Source organism: Lissotriton helveticus, chromosome 2_1, assembly GCF_964261635.1.
Source record: "Lissotriton helveticus chromosome 2_1, aLisHel1.1, whole genome shotgun sequence".
NCBI classification, from domain to species: domain Eukaryota; kingdom Metazoa; phylum Chordata; class Amphibia; order Caudata; family Salamandridae; genus Lissotriton; species Lissotriton helveticus.
Window position 1 is genome coordinate 1105273061 of NC_136059.1, and position 24051 is coordinate 1105297111.

General features: G+C 39.3%; 1 protein-coding gene across 2 annotated transcripts in view; it reads right to left on the reverse strand.

Annotated features, from left to right (window-relative positions):
• The window catches only part of LOC144818458 (bile acid-CoA:amino acid N-acyltransferase-like), a 295075-nt gene that overhangs the window by 163366 nt on the left and 107658 nt on the right, over positions 1-24051 (reverse strand). For both annotated transcript variants that reach the window (XM_078675917.1, XM_078675918.1), the window contains exon 2: positions 22746-23224. In XM_078675917.1, the coding sequence (XP_078532043.1) occupies positions 22746-23208 (463 nt within the window). In that variant the 5' untranslated portion in view covers positions 23209-23224. The remainder of the gene's footprint in view (positions 1-22745; positions 23225-24051) is intronic.

Consider the following 24051-nt stretch of genomic DNA (forward strand, 5'->3'; position numbering starts at 1 on the left):
GTTCCTGTGACATACACCTCGCAGTGCACCTGTTTACTCGGGTGCAAGTCTGTATGATTTAAAGATGTTCAGACAGCTCCTGTCTGAGCAGCAGCACTAATGGAGCATAATATAAAAACAAGACAGAGAAACCGCTTGACGCTGGAGGGAGAACTTTAAATGTGGTCTACGTTTGTTGCTGGCCTCCTGCCACTCTATGGAGTTACAAAGATAGGCAAATAATCACATGCCTACAATTAAGTAAGAATCTATCCCAATACATAGCAGAGCTAATAAAGAGTGTTTGTTGCAATATAAGCCACATCAGCCCAAGATATCTCTATGTCCCTTTTTTCTAAAATTGTGAATCCTTGACTATACGTGAGAGATTTCACGTTTAGAGAGAAAAAACAGTACAGCATGTGAAGTGTAAATATATTAGGTACTTGGAAGGCTATAGTGCATGACCTGGTGCATGTGGCTATATGACTTACCAGTAATGCTCATTACATCAACACTGAACTTCCACGTCTCCTTCCTTACACGAGTGAGGGTCTTGACTTGATGACAGAATCTCTTTAAAGTATTTCCTTTATTTATTTCTCTAACATAATTAGACTGCCTCAGTAACATTTGCTAAAAGACTTGCATGGAGCCCTTATTGAGAGGTTAAAGTGCTGCCAACCATAATACAACTATCTTATACAAACTAATGCACAAAAATATAATGTTGGCCCTTGCTAGTTGCTAGTTATAAAGTGTTTACAGTGATTCGACTGCGACTCTCATGCCCGAGGCCATACCTAGCGCCGTCAGAAGAAAGCTGCCACAAAAGACCATTACCTTCTCACCTCTGGCCATAGGCTGTTATTTTGTATCATTCCACCTCCTATAGATCTCTTGCATTGCAGTGCAGGACTGTATTACATCTCAAATGCACACTGAACCATTACATAAAATTATTTGTCTTATATATATATATTTTGTCTAGAAAAGCCAATATGTTTTCCCTAGTTTTTTTCACACACTCCAGCAGGATTTATTAATGTTTTATTGAGCGTGCAGTTTCAGTTTAGTTAATTAAGTTGGCCATTATGCCGACATGGCAAAACAAACTTAAAATTACAATTATACGGTCTATATCATTTTTAAATAGATACATTTTTAAATAAGTAAACAAGAAATAAAGTCCCATGACCTGCCCCCCCCCACACAACTGTTGGTGATAGCTTCTCAAGAAAAGTCATTTTCAATGCACTAACGAAAATAGTATAATTTGCCCCACTCACTTAAATACACTTCTTGTCAATTTAAATAAATGTGGAAAAATACTAGCTGCAAAGTTGTCTTTTAGTTGCGGGAAAAATAAACGTGGATAAATACAGATAAAATGCCCAAAATATAAATATGGATAAATACAGACGGAAATGGCTAAAAAATAAATACCATAAAACCGGGAGCCCTACCCTTGATACACACATTCAAAAATAGAAACTAAAATTTTCAAAAAAAATGGAAATACCAATTCCAGTTAGAACAGCATATTCAGTCATTCTAAAATCTACATACACATCCAGTCATTCACTAACAGTTCTATATAGGCACTCATACACATACTCACTCATCATATGTACTCATACACCTATACATCTTATTACACACCAACACTCATCTATAGAGTTACTCACACACAAACTGACACATGCAAATAACCTATTAAACATCCATTTACTTGCATATACAGCTATACACCGACCACTACACTTACTTCTACAGAATCGTACACATACTTACTCTCTTAAACAATCACTTATAGAAACACATACTTTTTTATACAGGAACTCTTACAATCTCTCACTCTCACATATACTCACTTATATACATCACTTTTATACATCAATACTTACATATACTAGTTTAAAACATATGTAGTTACTCATAAAGATACTATTGAGACAGTGATTCACTCACTAACACACACTCATACAAACATTCATCCACCCATACAGTCCTGCACACATGCTGTCTTCAAAACACATACAAACAGTGAGTCACCCATTTATACATCTATGCGGTAAGTAATGCCCTCACCAAACCATACAGACACTCATACTGATACTCTAAAAACCAACTAATAACCCATATCGACACTCATGTAGCTAGTCACCAACCCATGCAGCCACTTATACACAAAGTGAGACACTGATGCAGATATTTACATATTTAAACATTACTCGCTAATACATGTATTCGCTAAGATACACTTAATCAATCAGTTATCCAATCAATTTTACACAAACAGAATCATCCATTTAGACACTTATTTACACATTTATTCTTCCATAGACATTTTGATATACATATATAAAACATATTTATTTTCCAGAAAGGCACACATTCACTGGAGGATGTCATCAGTGATGTCATTTGAGATGTCATCAGTGATGTCATGAGTGATGTCACTGACCATGTTATGAGTGATGTAATATGTGACGCCATCAGCAGTGCATTGCGGGCACGCAAGTTATAGTTAACTATAACGGGGGAATTTCAATGGTTTTGTATGAGTGAAATGTCCAGCTAACTATAACATGTGTGAAACCTATGTTTTTTTCAGTGAATATATATATATTTATATATATATATAGATATATATTACCTACTGGCGGTCGCCAGTAGGTATATATAGTTAGGATTTTTTTCCTATGGGATTTTTGAAAATTATATGTCTAATAACTTTGGCGTTTGAGGACGGAATTGGCTGAAATTTTCAGGAAAATGGAACATTTTGTTTCTGAGCAGCCACTGAAAATTTGGCGGGGGTTCGTCAAGGGGGGGCCGAGAAAAAAGGGGGGTCCCAAAACGCGTTTTTCCCATGTTAATTTCCATAGGGCGGTTGGCCTCACTTTTAGCCCGAACGGCTGAATGGATTTTCACAAAACTTGGCAAAATTGTAGGGATTGGTAGCCCGATGTGCCTTTGCTAGGTCTCAATATATGCGGTCCCGTGGATTTTGAGAAATTAAGGTTCAAAAAAATATATATATCTGTAACAGCGCTCCGGGCAGCGCCCCGGTTCGCGTACTTGACGCGTAACGGAACTTCGCGAAGCGAAGCTGATTGGCTCTCCGGTGCCTGTCAACATTCTAAACAGTCCGGAGCGGCCGCCATCTTGTCTCTCGGTAGGATCGAGAGACAAGAGGAGGCCAAAACAATGGAGGAAATGACCATAAGGGGGCATAGTAAATCCTCCCTGACCCCCTAGGTTTGATGTGGAGGTTTTAAAAGGGCCCCGCGGGGCAAAAAAAAAAGATTTTTTTTTTTTTTGCGTGGGGAGCGCCCGGTTTGCGGAAGCGGTCCGGGGAGCGTACTATAAGGAAAAAAGAATGATAGACTATGATATTTTGAAATATTGTATGTTTATTGATTGTTCTTTTTGTTTTTTTATTTTTTATTTAAGTAGCAGTATTAATGATTATTAAATATAAATGTATTTTTGGAATTGTGCACAGTATACTATAAATCTGACTTTACATTATAATCAATTTGGTACTAGTTTATGAATTACATATAATAATGATTAAAGACTCAAACAATTTTTTAATATTAAATATAATTTTATTTTTCTGATTCTTTTTCAAAATTTAATAGAACGTCTAAGATTTGACTGTCCGATATGTCCTCTTGTTGAGTGAACATAACTTCCCACATTTGACCGTCATCATAATGAAGTAAATAATCCACAGATTCTACACATTGTAGAAGTTCATGGTCTCGTGATCCATGAATTCCAAGTCAATGGGTTCAATTATTTCCTCATTATTCATGTCTAGGACAATTTCAAAGGAAACGTTCTGTTCTCCTTGCATTTTTGTGCTGAAATTTGAATAAAAAATAAATATATCAGTAGAGATAGGGCACTGTTGGGTTTAAGTTCAGACAGGTACTTTTGAGGCATGAAGTAGTACTATTAAAAAGTGCCTGTGAGAAAGCCTATGTAAATTCATAATTATACCACAGAAACCTAAATCAATCCATAATTATAATAAACAAGCCTTTCTCAATGTCTAACTCTTACAGAGGGATAGTATGTAACTATCTGAAAAAGTTTTCAAATTTATGAAATAATATCTTACCTTTTAAAAACAAGTTTAAGTTGTGAGTGAAAATGATCTTGCAATGTAGTTCAGGAAGTAGTAGTCAAAATGGCTGTGTTTCTCTCTCTTTTTTTATATATATTCAGGTACATAACCAATCAAATGTCAGGTAAAAAAAGTAGAAAATGAAAGTAACATTTTAATTGGTTGTCAATTCCAACACTTCAGATGTGTTTTGTGAAGTAATTTACCTAAGGGTATTTAGAGAGGTCTACAGGCTAAATGGCTAAATGGAATTCCAACCAAATTTGTGAAAATGGTAGGGATTGGTATGTAGTATGAGCAAATCTATATTTGGTGAAAGTGTCTCCAGGGTTTCTTCTGTAAATTACTTTCCCACCTTTTTTAATGGAGCGCTTCCCGGTGAGCACCCCGGTACGCGAACATGCAGCGTTACGGGAGTCCACCATTTTGTGTTTCGGTTGAATTAAGATACAAGATGGAGGGCAAATAATGTTCAGAATGGGTAGAAGGGGACACGGTAGACGTATTTTGACCCCCTAGGTTTTCTGAGGATGGCTGAGGAGGCCCATATGTGCGAGAAAAAAAAACATTTTTTTTTAAAATTTCGCGCGGTTAGCTTCCGGTTCGCGGGGAGCGTACTTTGTTGGAAATTAGTGAAAAAAGTTAGAGTAAAATAATAATTGTGAGTGATCAGATGTAGGGTAGCTCTGAGAAGAGCTTTTGGGTTTATGGTACATTTAGGTACTTATAAGTAGGTACCAATGCACAGTCTTAAATTCAGAATGAAAACTCTGTTCCCTTCATCTGAGAAGTGAACTCCATCTCCTCTGTAGATATCTTGCATGTAGTAACGCAAGTTATTGTTGTACATGGAGCCCATTCCATGGTCTCTCATGTAAGCTGAAACAGATTTGTTTACATGCTTCCTCGATTTCTCAATTTGTGGACAAAATTGGTTTGACCACCTCCATTTCTGTCTTTGGCATATATTTGAATATACCAAGGCAGTTTGAGGAAAAAGTGCCATCAATTGCTCAAAGGTGTCCTTTAAAAGCATTTCCAGACCTACCCCAGTCAAAGTGCCCAAGTCATTACCTCCACAGTGCAAAATTGTGGAGAAGTGTGGCTCAGGGGTTAGAGGCAGCAGACCCGGAAGCTGAGATCGGTCCTGGACCAGGGTTCAATTCCCCGCCTCGGCGGGTCTTGGGCTAAAAATTCCACGGACTCGATAATTCTCGCCCCGGTGCCTCCTCGACTCTCGGGTTCACACTCTGCGACTCTGGGCAATAGCTTGCTTAATCTCCACAACGGCCCCTCGTGGCGGGATGCCTGACTTTCACCTTGTGGATACCCTGATATCTCACAGGGGAATACCAGGACGGGTTCCCTAAGCAAGCGCCGGGAAACCCACTGCGGGTAGCTGTGCGCTATATAAGCTCAACTACATTTACATTTACAATTAACAGGTCAGGTTTAGGCAAATGCATAAAGGTTTTCACCAATGGTATCAATTGGTGACATTTTAATCCTCTGTTGCCAATCCACTTAATTTCCACATTTTGTAAATTGAGGTTAGGTAAATTTCTGTTATCAGCATACCTCTGAGCCCAGTAGATGTAACTATGTCCAACAATCCAGACAGAAAACATGGTGAGAGAAGGTTATGCTGCAGTCAGATGAAGTGTGGCAATGAAATGGCAGTTGAAAAAATAAGAGTTTAAAATGAAAAAAACTGTGGAGTTTCTGTGTTAAGGAAGCAGTAGCAGTGATTGGTGGATTTTGATTGCTGAAAACAGAAAGTTAGGGTGCATGGATGAGTTCTTTGAAAGATGTAATTTGAATGGTCAAGAAAAAATCATTTTATGAAAGATTGCACTGGATATGCAGGTGCACTGAGAGTTCAGAGTTCAATTGAAACATTGTTGTGTGAACTTGCAAACATCAGAGGTCTTTCAGGAGGTGGTTGCTATGCAAAAAAGGCAGAAAGGGCAGAGGGGGAAGGGTGTTGATTTGAAAAAAGTGAGGGAAGAGTTTTGATTGGGTGACATGAGAGATATGTGTGATGAATTACAGCATTTCTGTGCTTTTTATGGCTGCAGACTCTGGAGTGCATACCTTTTGCTCTGCTAAAGACAAATTGGTGTGTTTCTGAGACTGTTTTGAAACTCATAAAGTATTTGCTAAGGTGAGAAAAGATTCATTTAATTTAGATAGAGAATAGTATGCTTTAGGGAGAAAATTATGAAGAAAGTTGTGTATTTAAAATGTTGCTTTGTGTCAAGTGTTTTACAAATAGATTTTGTTTCTTTGTGTTACATAGCCATGTTAAAAGTGACGCAAAAATAGTGCAAGGGTCTTACAAAAATGCTTTCATGTGTCTTAGGGTATTTTAACTCACTTCCCCATGAATGTATGATTATAATTTGTTTACAAGATGTGTTTAAAAACGTTTTTTGAAATCAATTAGGTTTCTTGATATGTACTGCTAGAGTTTCATAGGTTGCTTGGGGCATATTTTCAAGGCTTTTGAGTTCCTTTGATGTTATTTTTCCCATTTTAATTTAAGACCTTTCTCTGTGGTGCAAGCTCCTTGTAAATATGCCCCCATTTGTGCTTGGCAAATTTAGATTTTAATTCTTTGACTAACATAGCCATGTTAAAAGTGACCCAAAAATGTTGCAAGGGCCTTAAAAAAACGCTTTCATGTGTCTTAGGCCATTTTAAGTCATTTCCCCTTGAATGTAGGTATATAATTGATTTAGATGATGTGTTTAAAAACGATTTATGAAAACAATTAGGTTTCTTGATATGTACTGCTAGAGCTTCATAGGTTGCTTGGGGCATATTTATAAGGCCTTTGAGTCTCTCTGATGTTATTTTTACCATTTTAATTTAAGACCTCTCCCTGTGGTGCAAGGTCCTTGTAAATACGCCCCCATCTGTGCTTGGCAAATTTAGATCTTGATTATTTGACTTACATAGCCATGTTAAAAGTGATCTAAAAATGGAGCAAGGGTTTAAAAAAAACGCTTTCATGTGTCTTAGGGCATTTTAAGTCACTTCCTGATGAATGTAGGTATATAATTGATTTAGATGATGTGTTTTAAAACGTTTTTGGACATCAATTAGGTTTCTGGATATGTAGTGCTAGAGTTTCATAGGTTGCTTGGGGCATATTTATAAGGCATTTGAGTCTCTCTGATGTTATTTTTCCCATTTTAATTTAAGACCTTTCCACGTGGTGCAAGGTCCTTGTAAATATGCCCCCATCTGTGCTTGGCAAATTTAGATTTTAATTCTTTGACTAACATAGCCATGTTAAAAGCGACCCAAAAATGGTGCAAGGGCCTTAAAAAAACCCTTTCATGTGTCTTAGGCCATTTTAAGTCATTTCCCCTTGAATGTAGGTATATAATTGATTTAGATGATGTGTTTAAAAACGATTTTTGAAATCAATTAGGTTTCTTGATATGTAGTGCTACAGTTTCATAGGTTGCTTGGGGTATATTTAAAAGGCATTTGAGTCCCTTTGATGTTATTTTTCCCATTTTAATTAAAGACATTTCCTCGTGGTGGAAGGTCCTTGTAAATACACCCCCATGTGTGCTTGGCAAATTTAGATTTTGATTATTTGACTTACATAGCCATGTTCCATACAGTTCTCACCTTCTGCGTAGTCTTTGATATGCTAGAGTCCATCTGCACTATGAGATACCTAAGCAAAGGAAACACAGGTGATGTGATTGGGAAATGAGGAAAAAAAAAACTAAAGTTCATGTGCAACCCTGAGTAGGCCTCACCTCAAACAAACCTCTGGATAGGCTACACCTTATCGTCATCCTGAATCAATCATTTAAAATGTTAGGGACAGATTTATGATAGGTGTGTGCCTCTTTTGTGCCGCTGTGCGTCACTTTTGTGATGCAGCGGCGGTGCAAAACATTTGCTATGTTGTGACATATTTACAACTTGATGCATCTAGGCAGATGTGTTATGCTGTAAAGTCCTGTGCCACATGAAACCTGCATCAGGTTTCATATAGGTGTTTTGTTGCAGGGTGGGCATTCATTTGCATGAAAGCCCTGTAAAACTAACACAGTGAAATTTAGAAGATTTCACTGAGTCAGCTTTATAGCATTGCTGAATCAAATCCTTATGCCTGTTTGAAATAGCCTAAGAAGTGATGCACCATGCAATGTGTGGCTTCCTCCTGTGCATTGCAGTAGACATGTCGTGCTTATGACGTGATTCCTGCAATGTGCTGATTTATGATAGGTGTGTGCCTCTTTTGCGCCGCTGTGCGTCACTTTTGTGACGCAGCGGCGGTGCAAAAGATTTGCTATGTGGCGACATATTTACAACTTGATGCATCTAGGCAGATGTGTCATGCTGTAAAGTCCCGTGCCACATGAAACCGATGCAGCAGTGATGCAAAAGATGCACCATGTTGCAAGACAGGCCTCACTTCATCTCCAACAAGATAAGAAGCTGAATCTTCTGTAAATGTCAAAATTGTTGTATACACTGCTGAACTTCTGTGTACTCTTTGATATGCTAGACTCCATCTGCACTATGAGATACCTAAGCAAAGGAAACACAGGTGATGTGATTGTGAAATGAGGAAAAGAAACTCCACATTTTTCAATTACATCACCTGTGTTTCCTAACATTACGAATCACATTGTGCAGATGAAGTTTAGGCCTGTCCAGGGAAACAGAGGAAGTCTGAACTTTATTGGTTGGCCTGCACATGTATTATCTCCTCTGTACTCTTCAACAAGCCTAAATTTGATCTGCAACCCTGAGTAGGCCTCACCTGAAACAAACGTCTGGATAGGACACACCTTATTGCCATCCTGAAACAATCATTTAAAATGTTAGGGACAGTTTTATGATGGCTGTGCACCTCTTTTGCGCTGCCATTGCACATCTGTTGTGAGACAGCAGCAGTGCAAAAGATGCACCATGTTCCAAGATAGGCCTCACTTCATCTGCATCAAGATACTGTTAGTTTAAAATGTATATCTTTAGGACTGTGTAGGGGGCCTGGAGAAGCAGAGGCTTCTGTAAGTGTCAAAGTTGTTGAAAAACTGTTTGTCCTTCAATCTTTTCCCTTGTCTTTTCTAATTTTTAAATACATGTTTTAATATTTTTCAAATGTTTGTTCTCTCTTTCACAGATTGAAAGTATAAAAATAACAAGTGACTAAGTTAACGACAATTATAAGGTAAATGTTTTGTACTCTTTTCATTACATTTCTATCACATTTAACTACTATTAGTTCCACTGCTTCATTTCTTTAACCCTCACTTTCCTGCCTTTGCTACTTCCCTCATTCCTTTCTCTATTACTTCTTACTCTACTGCTTCCACTCTTTTTCTCAGTCCCTCTCTTCTCATAGTTCCTCACTCTTGTTCACTCACTCCGTCTCTATTACTCTTAGTGTCTTTGACTGATCACTCTTTCACTACTTGTTCATTATGCTTTCTCTGTGTAGTTGAAGCACACTAAGGGGCATATTATGAACACAGCCAATAAAATTATTGCTGTTTTTATCGGCAGAAAACTGCTGCAAAAGCGGTTTTAGCGGCAGTTTACTGCCGCAAAAGCGGCTTTAGCGACACATTTCTGCTGATAAAAGCTGCAAAACTTTTATTGCCTATGTTGATAATATGCCCCTATGTTATTTAGATTTCCTTGCTGTTTCAATTATTCTTTTTCTGTTACTTCTTCTTTTCTGCTTTCTGTTTTTTCTCTCTGTTATTCCACATGTTTTAATCTTATTTTGAACATTCACTCATATTCTCTAAGAAACTCTTCTTTGTTATTCTTCTACTCTCCTTTTTTCTTTCACTTCCTTATCTACTTTGTTTTTCACAATTATACCCTCTTCCATCTTTTCTTCGGTAAATAAATCTATTAAACAGTATCTCTGGTTTACTCCCTATAGCTGTCTTTCTTTTAACATTACTCTCTGTTTACTTCCCTTATACTTACTCTTCTTTTTTTTTTTTTTTTTTTTTTTGGTTCGCTCCCGGTTCGCGTACCGGGGAGCGAACCGGGAAGCGAACCAAAAGAAATAGAGGTTGCCAGAGTGCTAAACATTGTAGCAATTTTTTTATAAAGGGGAGGTAGTTCTGAAAAGAACTTTTTTTTTAATGTTTTTGTTGTTTTATATATTTTTTTTATTTTTCTGAACATTTTTTGTTTTTTTTGGATTTTTTGAACAATTTTATGTTTTTTTTGGTTTTTTTGGGAGGGAAACAACGAAAAACAGGCATTACAAAGGGCTCAACAGGAGCAAAAAAAATTTATTTTTTGGGGCGTTTAGAGCACTTGTGGTTTTCATATGCTCTGTTTATCAAATTAATACTCATATTGGCACATGAGAGTAGGCTACCGCAATAGATACACACTATTTTCATGTGCACAAAGTTTTCTTGAATGTTTGGCACTGTTTCCCGTGCCTCTGGCCCCGACAGAGTTACCTGTGCCGATGTCCTGGCCTCAGGAGCTGGGGGGGTTGTCTTGAAGGTCACGAATCTCTGCCTGCTGTAATTTAGTGGATGCCACCTCTGCATATGACGATGCATAGTATAGTTGCTGTAACTATACTTCTTATCTGTGCCTCTTGATAAATCTTCTTTGCATATGAGGCATGTCACATAGCGAGCATTCACTTTTTTTTGTCCTTCAGGAAAAGAAAAAAACTGCCAAATAAAACTATTTTTGTGGTGAGATACCCGGGGCTCCTCACGTAAAAACTGTGTTGGCTGTACTTCCTCTTCCTGTTCTTCATCCTCTTACTCCTCTGTGTTGGGAATGAACTGTGGAGGTGGTCCTCTCTTACTTGGTGGTGGTGGTGGTGGTGGGGGTCCACCAGCTGCAGCTACTACTGAAGCCATTTTCTACTCAGCAAAATAGGTCTTCCTTTCTCAAAGTTGAAAGTCAGAGTGAGAAAAAAGGTGGGGGCTTTCATCATTTTGGAAAAAAAAAATGTTCTAAACCAATGAAAAGTGTTATTTTTAGGTCACATGACCTAGCCTTACATCATTAGAAAACCAAAAGTGAAATGAACCAATGGAAAGTTTTATTAACAAGTCACATGACCTGTTACGCTTACGTTACGCGCTGCGCGCCGCGCCCCGGATCGCTTCCGGGGAGCTGCGCTTTGCGCCTCGGTTCGCACTCCGGAGCACTTCCGGGTGCGCTAACGCGGCGCGTCATAAGACGCATTACGCGGCAACGCGATACGACGCGCCCCGGATCGCTTCCGGGGAGCTGCGCTTCGCGCCTCGGTTCGCATACCGGAGCACTTCCGGGTGCGCTAACGCGGCGCGTCATAAGACGCATTACGCGACAACGCGATACGTCGCGCTTCCGCGACGCGTCACGATGTTGATTTCTAACGCGGCAGTTGCGCAAACGGTTCGCGTACCGAGTCGCAGCACCAAATTGAGCTAACGGGAAGCTACCCGGTTCGCGAACCGGGAGCGAACCAAAACATAATAATAAAAAAAATTATTAATAAACATATAAAATATATTTTTTGATTTAAAGAAGAATACATTTTACAGCTATAGATATTAGCTTTTAAAAAACCAATGAAATTCACTGAAAAAACCATAGGTTATAGACCATATATAGTTAGGAATTAGCATTTACAAAACCTTGAAAATTCACTGAAAAAACCATGGGTTATAGACCATATATAGTTAGGAATTAGCATTTAGAAAACCTTATTTTACTCACACAAAACCATTGAAATTCCATATATAGTTAGTTGCACTAACTATATATCGCGCACCCGCAATCCACTGCTGATGATGTCACATATTACATCATTCATGACATGGTCAGTGACATCACTGATGACATCACTGATGACATCTCAAATGACATCACTGATGACATCACTGATGACATCTCAAATGACATCACTGATGACATCACTGATGACATCATCCAGTGACTGTGTGTTTCTGTAAAGTTTAAATATGTTTTACATATTGAAGAATGAGTAGATGTAGAAGTGTCTGGATGAAGGATTTAGTAGGTGCGTGACTGACTGTATGAGTGAGTGATTAAATGTGTCTCACTGAATGCATGGGTTAGTGACTAAACTGTCTTAATTTGTGCATCATTATGTCTGTTGTTCTGTAAACTGCTGCATGTGTTGATCAGTAGCTATATGAGTAACTATATGGGTTATTGATTGATTGTCCAAGTATTTGTTGGGAGACTGAATGTGTGTGTGGCAGGCTGGGAGATGTGAGACTCTGTGCAGATCAATGTGTTCTTGTATCAATGATTGTATAAGAGAGTAAGTATGTGTTAGTATATGTTTGAAAATGTAAGGTACTCTATGTTTAACTGTATAGATTAGAAAATGGAAATGTGATTGATTCTTTACAGGACTGACTAGGTGTGTGAGTAACTCCATGGATGAGTGGCAGAGTGTGAGTGTCTGTATAGGTGTATGAGTGCATATGATAGTGTTGTAAAGATGAGTGATTGTATGTATGAATGATTGTATGGGTGAATGAGTGAATGTGTGTGTAGATGTACGAATCAGTGAGTGCGTATGTAGTAACTAGTATTGGTGTGTCAATGGTTTAAAAAATTATATTCTGTATTTAACACTGGGTGTAACAGAGGTTATATTAAAGTGTGAGGAGATGCATTGTATTGTCACATGAATGATATCATCAGTGATGTGACCATTGATGTCAAATGAGATGTCATCAGTGATGTCATTTGAGATGTCATCAGTGATGTCATCAGTGATGTCATTTGAGATGTTATCAGTGATGTCATTTGAGATGTCATCAGTGATGTCATCAGTGATGTCATTTGAGATGTCATCAGTGATGTCATCAGTGATGTCACTGACCATGTCATGAATGATGTAATATGTGACATCATCAGCAGTGGATTGCGGGTGCGCGATATATAGTTAGTGCAACTAACTATATATGGAATTTCAATGGTTTTGTGTGAGTAAAATAAGGTTTTCTAAATGCTAATTCCTAACTATATATGGTCTATAACCCATGGTTTTTTCAGTGAATTTTCAAGGTTTTGTAAATGCTAATTCCTAACTATATATGGTCTATAACCTATGGTTTTTTCAGTGAATATATATATATATATATCGATATATATATATATGACGGGAACTCCTCAGCTCGGCAATGCCTGCAAAGAACGACGACACTATGTATCGGCCTCCAAATTGTTTAATGGATCAGCTTACAAGGACGCGTTTCGCCTGACCAGCAGGCTTCTTCACCATTATATATTGAAGCAAAATTCCTCCCATCACGAAAAAAATAAAATATATACATTATATATATATATAAATATATATATATATATATTTGTTCAAACAAATGTCCCAGGCGGGGGGAGCTCAATGGCTGGCGCTGGCGGCGAGGAATGGGACAGCCTCGCTATATTTCCAAGCAAAAATCCTCAGTAAAGAAGACGCCGTGCACCACTTTAAAGATGGTTTAAGTGCTTTATTTTCAGTAGGTTTTCTCTCACCCTATATATATATACATTTTACACACATAGATAGGGGTTTCACTTACCTGATATACACTTACATTTTTGTTGTAAATGCACGCATGATAAAGACATATGCATGGTAAAGGATGTGTGGTAAAGGTATTGTGTGGTAAAGGCATTGCGTGGTTAAGGATGCTTGGTAAAGGCATGCATGATTCTGTTATACATCCCAATGTCATGGCTTGGAGTCTCTTTTTGTAAATTTCTGCCTAAATAAAAACTTCCTTCACACCATGGGCCTTATTATGAGTTCGGCAGTCCTCCTTTCTGCCTTCCACTGCTGCTACGACAGCTGCCCGCTGGATTACAACTGTAAACTATAGTGGGTGGGTGGTACTGTTGCGGTGTCATGGCAGCGTCTGTGCAAGACTCATAGGCAAGCATTAAGACGGACACTGCTGGACATTTCCTACATGGTGTGGAATGCACCATGTCATGCTTGCCATACCGTGCAGGAATAGGGTTGCAATTCCAAGGGGGCACAACCTGTACCCTCATGCATATACCTCCTGGCCCAGAGGCTTTATAGGGCCCTGTTAGGATCCCCTTAGTTGCCTCACTGCCACCCTTGTCATGGCAGGCTCAATTCCATGAAAAGGGTGGTGGAAAGGCAACTCAGCATATGCTCGGCTGTGCCGCCGTGGCACCACCAGCATATTCTTTCCTCTGACCACTCAAATAACACTGCGGGATCCTGGGTCCCATCAGAGGCAGCGGTCCTGTGGTGGTTCAACCACCGCAAATATAATTCTGCGGGCAGACAATGGTTGGACCGCCACCGTGAGAATGACAGTCCTATGGACTGTCATACTCGTAGCAAGGCCCTGTGTATCTGGTTGCTAGTAAATTAGAACTGAATCCCTGCTATTTAGCCTGTAGCCTGATAAACAGTGATGTCTCATATATTCAACAAGTTACTGGCTTAATAGCAGAGATTGCGTACCATTTTGCTGGCTGCTTGGAAATAGCAGAGAAATAGCAGAAAATAATAATGATCCATATTTGTAAAGCGCAAACATATCGTCCCTTAAGGTTTCAAGGTGCTGGGGCCATTGTGGAGATTAAGTGAGCTATTGCCCAGAATCCCATGATGCTGACCTGAGCTGCCGCCGGTGAACGAGCTGTGATCCCTGCACTCCAGAGCAACCTGCTCTGCCCCTTGTGTCACACCTCAGAGATTATGTACTATGTGGCTTACTGAGACAACACACTTCAGATAAACTCATGGTGTAAAATCCTTGGGAGTCAAGGGCCAGATGTAGGTAATTCCTATTTACCGACTCAGTATTTAAGAGTAGGTAAATAGGAAGGAGGCATATGTAGGTAATTCTTATTTTTCAATTACCGATTCAGTAAGAATCAGTATTTCACATTAATTCCTATGGGCCTTGAAGCCCATAGGAATCAATGGGAAATACAGATTCGGTATTTACAGAATCGGTAAATACCGAATCCTGGCAGGGGGAACGGGGTGTCACTTTGACACCCTGTAGCACCCCAATTGCAGGCTTGTGTGCCATGTGGCACACATACATGCCCTAAGGGCATGTCTGTGTGTCACATGGCATAGGTGTACATGCACAGATGTGCATGTACACTGGAATTCGGTATTTTACCACCCAATAGGATTGGGTGGTAAAATAAGAATTCCTAAGGGCCTGTGGCACTGCAAACTGTGCCACCTACATATGGATTTACAGAATCGGTATATTTACCGATACGGTAAAATACCGAAGTGGTAAATATATCGATTCGGCAAATATACCGATTCTGTAAATAACGACCCACCTACATCTCAAAAGCCAAATACCGGTCGGTAACGGCCGAAATCGGCCGTTACCGACCGGTATTTGGCTACCTACATCTGGCCCTAAGATTCTAATGCCCACATGCATCAAAGTGAATTGCATTCGCAAACGGTGCGAATCGCAAAATTCGGCCGTTTGCGAATGCAATTTATTGCTTTGGGATGCATCATCTTTGAAGTGTATTTTCGCTATTTTAGGAATCGCAAAATGCTTTGCGATTCGAATTTTTTTGCGAAAAAATTGAATGCATGAAAAATAGGAATTCTTAAAATTAGAAGAAGTCAAACCTGGTGGTAATATCCTAAAAATTGCACAATGCAGGTGAAATCACTCAGGAGTGCATAAAAGGTGCCCCAGAAAGCATCAAACTTTTTTTCACAATGGCAGCACTTTTTTTTTTGGCACGTAGGCAGAGGTTGAGAGCTGCAGCAGGATGGAGGAGAAGGATTATTCAAGAGAGAATTTTCAGAGTGCGCATTACCTTACTAGGGCAGACACAAGCAGAAATCTATGATAAGTATAGGCTCAATGCTCATTTGATTTTAGATTTAATTGAAGAATTGGACCCAATCGTGCAGAGACAAACACGCAGGACACAAGCCATACCAACCCATGTTGAGGTATTGTGTTCACTACGCCTCCTTGCCTCTGGGTCATTTCAGGGTGTGATAGCCATTGCTGGTGGTGTCTCCCAGAGTTCCCTTTCAAGATTTTTTAATGCATTTCTGAATGCCATGTTGCAAAGGATAAGGCATCACATTAAATTTCCAAGTACACAACAGGATTTGCTAAAAACCAAGTTAGATTTCTACAACATGGCACATTTTCCTCATGTCATTGGCTGTGTAGATGGCACACATGTTCCCATTTGCCCACCTTCTGAAAATGAGTACATTTTCCGCAACAGGAAATGTTACCATTCTCTCAACATACAAGCAATTTGCAATTCAAAAACTATCATTACAGACTTAGTGGCAAGTTACCCAGGAAGTGCCCATGACTCCTATATTTTTAGACACAGTGCCATCCACACACGACTGCTTGCTGGTGATTTTGGAGATGGATATTTGCTTGGAAATTATAAATTTCTTAATTTTTAAATATCCCTGTGACTTCTAGACACATGTTACTCATGCATTGTATCTGTTATTACTGCTTAGGTGACAGTGCCTATGCAGTGAGGTCATACATATTAACACCCTATCTCAATCCAGCAACCAGAAAAGAGCAGCAGTACAACCATGCTCACATATCAACCCGCAATGTGATAGAGAGAACCTTTGGTGTGTTGAAATCTCGGTTTCGAATACTACATAAATCTGGTGGAGCTTTACAATATCGTCCTGTAATTTGCTGTAAAATAGTAGCTGCGTGTGCAATGTTGCACAACTTAGCCACTAGGAGAGGCATAGAATTGGATTTGGATGATGTACTACCTCAAATTGATAATCAGCCTCATCAACCCCATGCAAGATTACATGGACCGGAAGCAGCAGAGGGTAGAAGGAGAAGGGCAGAGATAACACAACATTACTTTTAAAAAAGGTAAGAACCACACAAGACATTCAGTTACTTGACTTTAAACTGTTTATTGCACAGAATTTAAAGTATATGCAGTTTTCACTTAAAATGTTAATGTTTTTAGATCAAACAGTAAATTATTTCGCCTTTTATTTAAAACAGAAATCAATGCTTTTTAAATCAGATGGTCATCTTTTTGACAAAAATGTACCTTCAAAGGTACCATACTATTTGTTACGCCCACGCACCCCTAATGCTTTGCCTGTACTTATCATATCACCCATGGGCATGTAGCTTGAAATGTATGTTTTCCTGTTGCTACGCCGTGCCGCAGGTAACACTGGGTCAAGTATGCCACTGACATTTCTGCCAACATCATTACCCTCAATTTGTGGCTGGTTTGCAGGTGCAGCATCACTTTGTATTCTTTCTACAAGATTATGGAGAGTCCCCATTCCCCTGGCAAACTCTCCACAAATTTGTTTCATTTCCAGTTGCATGGCAACTGTCTGCATGCAGAGTTGAGCAGTAGTGTTTGAAAGGTGAGACATTCCCCTGGTGTGACTCTGCATGCAGGTTGTTGCTCTAAGATGCCTCTTAGCACTTCTCCCTTGCTGTGTCTGTATTACTGTGCACAGTGTCTCCAAAGATGTTGCGATGCGGTGTAGCTTATCTGATGTTGTTCTATGCCCTTTATCAATTACATTTGTCATGTGTTTAATACTGTTGTGCATTGCACTAATCTCTTTGCCAATGTGACCAAGTTTTCCCTTCATGACTCTAATATCTTTGCCTTGTAGGCGCTGAATTTTCAGAATTTTATCCTCAACAACACTGCCGGTGCTGCTCCCCTCTACAGCTCTTCCACTTTGTGACGCATGTGATCTGCGCCTATAAAACTGATGAAGTCTATTACGCCTGCTCTGCATTGGGTTAGATGTTGCTAATGTTTCAAAAGTCTGCAGTTCTGGGACATTAACATTTTGACTTTCATCACTATCAGACTGCTGCAGTTGGGCGCACTCTGTGTCTTTGCCTTCTTTCCAAAATTAAGGATGATGAAGTTGCAGCATTTGACTCATCTGTGTCTTGTCCATCTTGAGTATTAAATTCTGTCAATTCATTTTCATTAACTTCTTGTTGTGTATCTATGATTGAAATAGTGCAAACAGTGTGTTACTTTGAAATTTGCACTTTTTTTTGTAAAAAATTGCTTTTCAAATAAAAAAAACACTTGTTGCATGGCTACTTTGGTCTCCTATAATACTATCATTCTTTTTTCTTCACTTTGCTTATCATTTGCATATACCATTTTTAAAAAAGTTTACAACTCCCATGATGCACTGCTTTGTGACTTAAAATGGTTAATTTACAGAGTATTAAAATGTAAAACAACTACTACAGAAGAGGATTGCAAATTAAGCAGCAACAAGATCATTTTAAGGCCTCTTTCCATCACTTTGTACATTTTAAAAAACATTTTGAAATAATCTTACCTTCAGAAGGTCCCACAAGCTCTGAGGTATCGATGTCAATTACTCCAACAACAGCTTCAGTTAAAAGTGTTTCTTCCACCACGTCTTCAAGGGGGGTATCAGGCTTATCCCTGGGGGTTCCTCCACCAGTCCTTTTGGCAAACTTCATCCTGGTTGCTATTCTTTCCTTGGCATGACTGCGCAGGTCATACCAGCGTTTCTGTAAGTTGTTTATATCACGATGTGCAACACCCACAGCATTCACCTTTGCTTGGATAGCAAGCCAGAGATTCCTTTTCACTGCTTCAGGCACCTTCAGAGATTGTTTACCAAAAAGTTGGTCCTGCCTCACAGTGACCTCCTCAATAAGTATTTCCAGGTCCTGGTCACTGAATTAAATTTTTCTTTTCCTGGCTTGGATTTCTGCTTCAGCATTTTCACTAGCCATTTCTCAAAAAACTGCAGACACACACACTGCTGCAGGTCCTCCAGGCAGAGCCCCAACTTCCAACTGCCAAACCTCCACTTCAAACCTGGGAGCAGCTGTGTGCAATTACTCTCCTGCCTTCCAGGATGTAATCTCATTGGGATTCAGCATGTGTGCACTTTCGCAATTTGCGAATTCGCAAATAAGAATTCGCACAAATCATGCGATTCGGTAGAAATTGCGATTTTTACAGAATCGCTAAATATTTGCGAAAAAAATGATGCATTCCAAATTGTGATTCCTTATTTGCGATTCCTTAAAAATCGCAAATAAGGAATCGCAATTTGAAACGTTGATGCATGTGCCCGTAAGTCTTAGAAATAACCTCTGCTTTGAGCTGAATGCAACTATCTCCAATTCAGAAAACCTTTGGAAATCAGGCTTTTGTGATCGGCTTTCAAAAAGAACTAACTCCATTCAGGTGAGCAATTAAAAATGTCAAATTGAAGTCCTTCCATTTTGGGGTTGGCACCTGGCCGTTTCTTTACCAGCATGCCCAGCTTTTAATGGCCTGAGCGGTTACCAAAATTAGGAAAAACAGCTAAGGCTGTTTTTTACTCTTCTCTATATATACTTAAATCAGCATATATAAGAAGAACGTTCTTTAAAATGTGTTTTGGAGCTGCATTTAAGATACATGACTAATAGTCAAAGTAGACAAAGACAGCAAAGCCATGTTTAAAATGAAAACAGAGGATTTAAATAAAGTTTTACTTAAGTCTAATTTTCGGGCATTTGCAGGATCTTAAAACATGAACAAATGTAGGACTTTGCGGTTTACTGAGTTTTCTGCACACGGTGCTCGGCGAATTTCGAGGAGAGCAGAAAACTCCACTTTGTGTAGGTCAGCTGGTAACCCTACATACGTAGCACTGGAAAATAAGCCTATGAACACATTTATTTGTGTCTATGCTATCTGTTTGCTTGCTATTGCTGCTCTCTGCATGGACAGGGTGGCGGACATGCAGTACAATATACAATTTCAAATAATAAATATATTAGCAATCCACTGTGATATGTGAGCCGCTGTGATTATTCTGTGGATCGGCCAGTAATGACGTTGGTGCTATTCTGTGCTCAACTCTCTGAGTACATGCTTTATTTCTACCATCAATTAGATAATGCAATATCTGTAGATGTGTTTAACTCCAGGAAATCCTCTCCATATCACATACCATGCAGGAATGATTTCCTTTCGGGTTGGGAAGCCAGAGCCTGCACAGTAGAGAGGCAATATTCTTTTTTGTTCTACAGTGGGTGAGGCTAGAATGATTCTTGTTCTTAGTGTGGTTTGGGGTACAGAGTCTCAAATACAAAATGTTCTTTAATAAAAGATGTAACAATAAAAATGCAGAAAAACAAAAAGGAAAGGGCATTCTAAGACAAACTAAAAACTGAGGACCCGAGAGAAAAAAAGAAGAGAATTCAAATATTTATTGAGACTTGGAAACTTTTTCCCCTATTCTGTTGGGGTTAATTTTTCATATTGTGACTATTTTGTCCATAAAATATGTTTAATATCATGTTATTGTTTAGTATTACATTTAATGCTTATTAATGGTGTTCACTGTTAAGATATTTCAATTTCTATTACAGTGTGTCTTATCTCCTCTTAATATAGCATTTAAAACAAGCATTTGCAATGCAATGGATCTTGCATTTGCAAGAGTTAGAGTTATTGGCATTGTAAATGACAACGTATTTCACCCATGTGTTTTGGTTTGGAGTGTAAAGGACGCATAGAAAAGAAGAAGGATGTTCCCTAACCTGAGTCTGGGCACAACATGAATTTAGGATATTTAAGAAGAGCCTGGTGGGCAGAACACAACACCAGGCAAAACCATATTTTAGGTCTTTACAGTTCTAACGAGCTGGTGGAGTGACATGCACACAAGTGAAAGTGAGTCACAGTACCATAAAGCGCGTGTTGGCTTAACAGCCTGTTGAGGAGATGCTTTATATGATCTGAAGCTTTCTTGGATTTCAATGATTATCAACAGTAAATATATCTTTGTTTACCAAACATTCTAAAATGTTACTGAGGCCTACAGCTCTTCATAAAAACGCAATATAAGAAAACGTTAAATCTGACAAAAGTTTCAACTCCACAAGCGTTATGTGGGGTTAGGGGCTACATGAAGAGCCATTAGAACACTTGTGGCCTCAGGGGATCCCACTGTCACGTCTTGGAGCATACCTCTCAAAATATTGGCCGATATTTAATGGGGTGGTTCTCTGTGAGTAGATGAAGGATCATAATTTTAAGAGGGCGATACGGGATGGAAGAGAGTGACCCTCCCAAACCCTAAAGAAGCATGTTGCTGTAAGATGAGCGAATTTTATTTAGAAAATGTACCCCCTTCAGGTGAAGAGTAATGACAGGTATGAAAAGTTACAGCTGGCCATGATGACATAAGTCTCTGTATGTTCTCTTTACTGTCCCTAGGTGGCAGTGCCCTGTGTTCACACAGAGGAGCTGCAAATTAGCATTACCTGATGACTCTTTCAGTGGTTGTAAGCTAAGTCCCCATGCACACAGAGCAACTCTCTCCATGGGCCGTGGCTAGCTTCTGTCACATGAAACGACTTTTCAATTACCTAGGCCCAAGAGTGCAAAGCATTGGCTTGCGCATGCTCGTAACTGCCCACATGAGGTCAGGTTTATTTGAAAACTATGGCTATGCCTATCTGTGATGACGCAATAGGTAGTTGCAATCAGCACTAGTTGGGAAAGTGAAAACAAATGGGCTAGAGTGCAGCTCACGAGACTGTGACGTCTGTAGTCGATGACAAGTAATGCATCGTACGGCTCGCAGTGAAACTTTAACAGGCCATGCCTATCGACAGCGCATATTTGCACCCTCACCAAAGTCTTAGGAATTTCTGTGAATGTATTAAGTAGAGAATATAAATCAAGCGGAACCATGTGTGGTTGTGAAGAAACTTGGGGAACCAGGCAAACAGTTTGCACTGAATTCTGGGCAAATCACTTAATCTCTCTGTGCCTAAAAAATTCATGTATTAATGAGAGAGTGGATTACTTTATGTAAAGTAACTGGCGGTTGCTCATGTAAAGCGCTATAATACCTTTGGGTCGAGTTTGTGCTACATAAAACTGCAACAACAACAACAACAAAATAGAACTGGCAGAAAAGTAATTGGTCCGCACAGGAATCAATGAAAAGCCAGGAAAAAAAGGGGATGGATGTAAACCCTTTGCAGGCCATGCCTAAAAAACAAGCTCAATCCTCCTTAAAAGGAAGCTCAAATACAAGCAACGGAGAGGGAGGCAAGGTGGGGGAGGCAGCAGTAACACAACTGTGGCATTTTGAGGAGGTGTGAGGAGGAATGCTATATTTGAATGTAAGTAGCAAGGGCACTGAAGCTAAACACAGACAAAAAGTAACAGAGCAAGACACAGAAAAAAAAAGATCTCAGCAAAGAACAGATAAAAAACAATAGAGGCATAATTCCATGCTCTGTGGGAGGAACAGAGGAGAGAAAGGAGGGACAAAGAGGCAGCACTGACCACTAGCAAGCATGGATTTTTAAAGGACACTGACATAGAAAACAATGGCAAGAACGGGGTTGGACTTGAAGCCCACAGACTGATTACAGCAGGTCTCAAACAGACAGTGCATGTACTGTCTAGCTCGACCTAAAGACAATATTAAAAAACAAATAATAGTTATAAAGGTTAGGGTTCACTGCGGAGAGATGAAGAGTAAAGTGGAAGGAAACTAAACATACTAATAGGCTAAATCTGTTGGTAAAGTCTTGCTCACCTGGGGGAAGGAAGAGTGTTCCTCTGACTCTCCCTTCTCTGATCTGTATGCGCTGCACCCCAGGGGCCACATACCATCTCTCCACTGTCTGACTGGCTACTGGTGTAACATCGGGATTTGACACCAACTGCAATGAATCGAATACATCAAGTGTTATCTTGAAAGGGCTCCCAAAAGCATCTCGCTTTGCCAACCTGAGGAAGGGCTTCTCGGGTCTCAAGGCCCAGAACAGGCCCATTGGGAGCCTCCCTTGAAAACTTCCGCCTGTGGCTTCTGCTTGCTCCAGATCAATTTCTCCAGCAGCATCAGCATGATAGAAAGCTCTTGAATGGAAAAAGAAACCTTTCTCATCTACAAGTGATGCCCGAATGGTCACAAGTCGATTAGGCTCCACATCAGAGACTCTTATTTTCACAGGTTCATCTGTGAGTGAGACCCGAGGCATCACAGAAAGGTAGACCATGGTTAAATTCGGCTTCCTGTTTGTAAATTGACAGAAAAAAAACAAAAGAGAACCACAAATCAGAATAAAAATGTGCTTGTGATTTAAAGATATGCATTTGAGAAGTTGCATCAACATCTCAGCAACCAAATAAGTACTCCTACCTAACCACTAACTGCCATAATTATAAATAAGTCAAAAGACTGTAATAATCAGTGACAAAAGAGAAGTCATTTCAAACATCTTGGAAGAGGCAGAGGTTTACAAATTGCTGTACATACAGACATTCATGCTTAAGACCACCTACACAGTTCCTCAGAATTCTCAATTTGACTGATAAAGGGAGTTACTTTCTGAATCAGGATTCTTGAAAGTGCTGTAATTTAGGTTGTGGAAATAGTTGCCAGGTGTAACCTCATAAAAACTATTTACAGGAACCATCAATGTGCAGAAGCAACTGCAAATCTCCATTCCATAAAGGATAACTTGTCATGGTATAGTACTTTCATGTACAGGAATACTGATATCAATAGCATTTATAATTTTGGGTTCAATATTACTAATACAGCATTACTGCAAAACTCAGATTAATCCATTAAAATGGGCCAAGATGCACTTCTAAGATTACCTTCTGTCAGTATGAACTAACATCTAAATGATATCATAAAAGCATACTACTTTATGGTTTCCTGGTGTGTCCCCATATAGCTGATTCCTGAAGTATGATAGTATCAATAAACTTTTATTTTATTTCAAAAGAGGCTTTAAGAATTATGAAATCCAATACAAGACACCTTATTGATTCTATAGTTTCCCAGTTTCTAGTGTCTGTGTGGAGAGTCAGACAGAAACTGAGTATCTTTT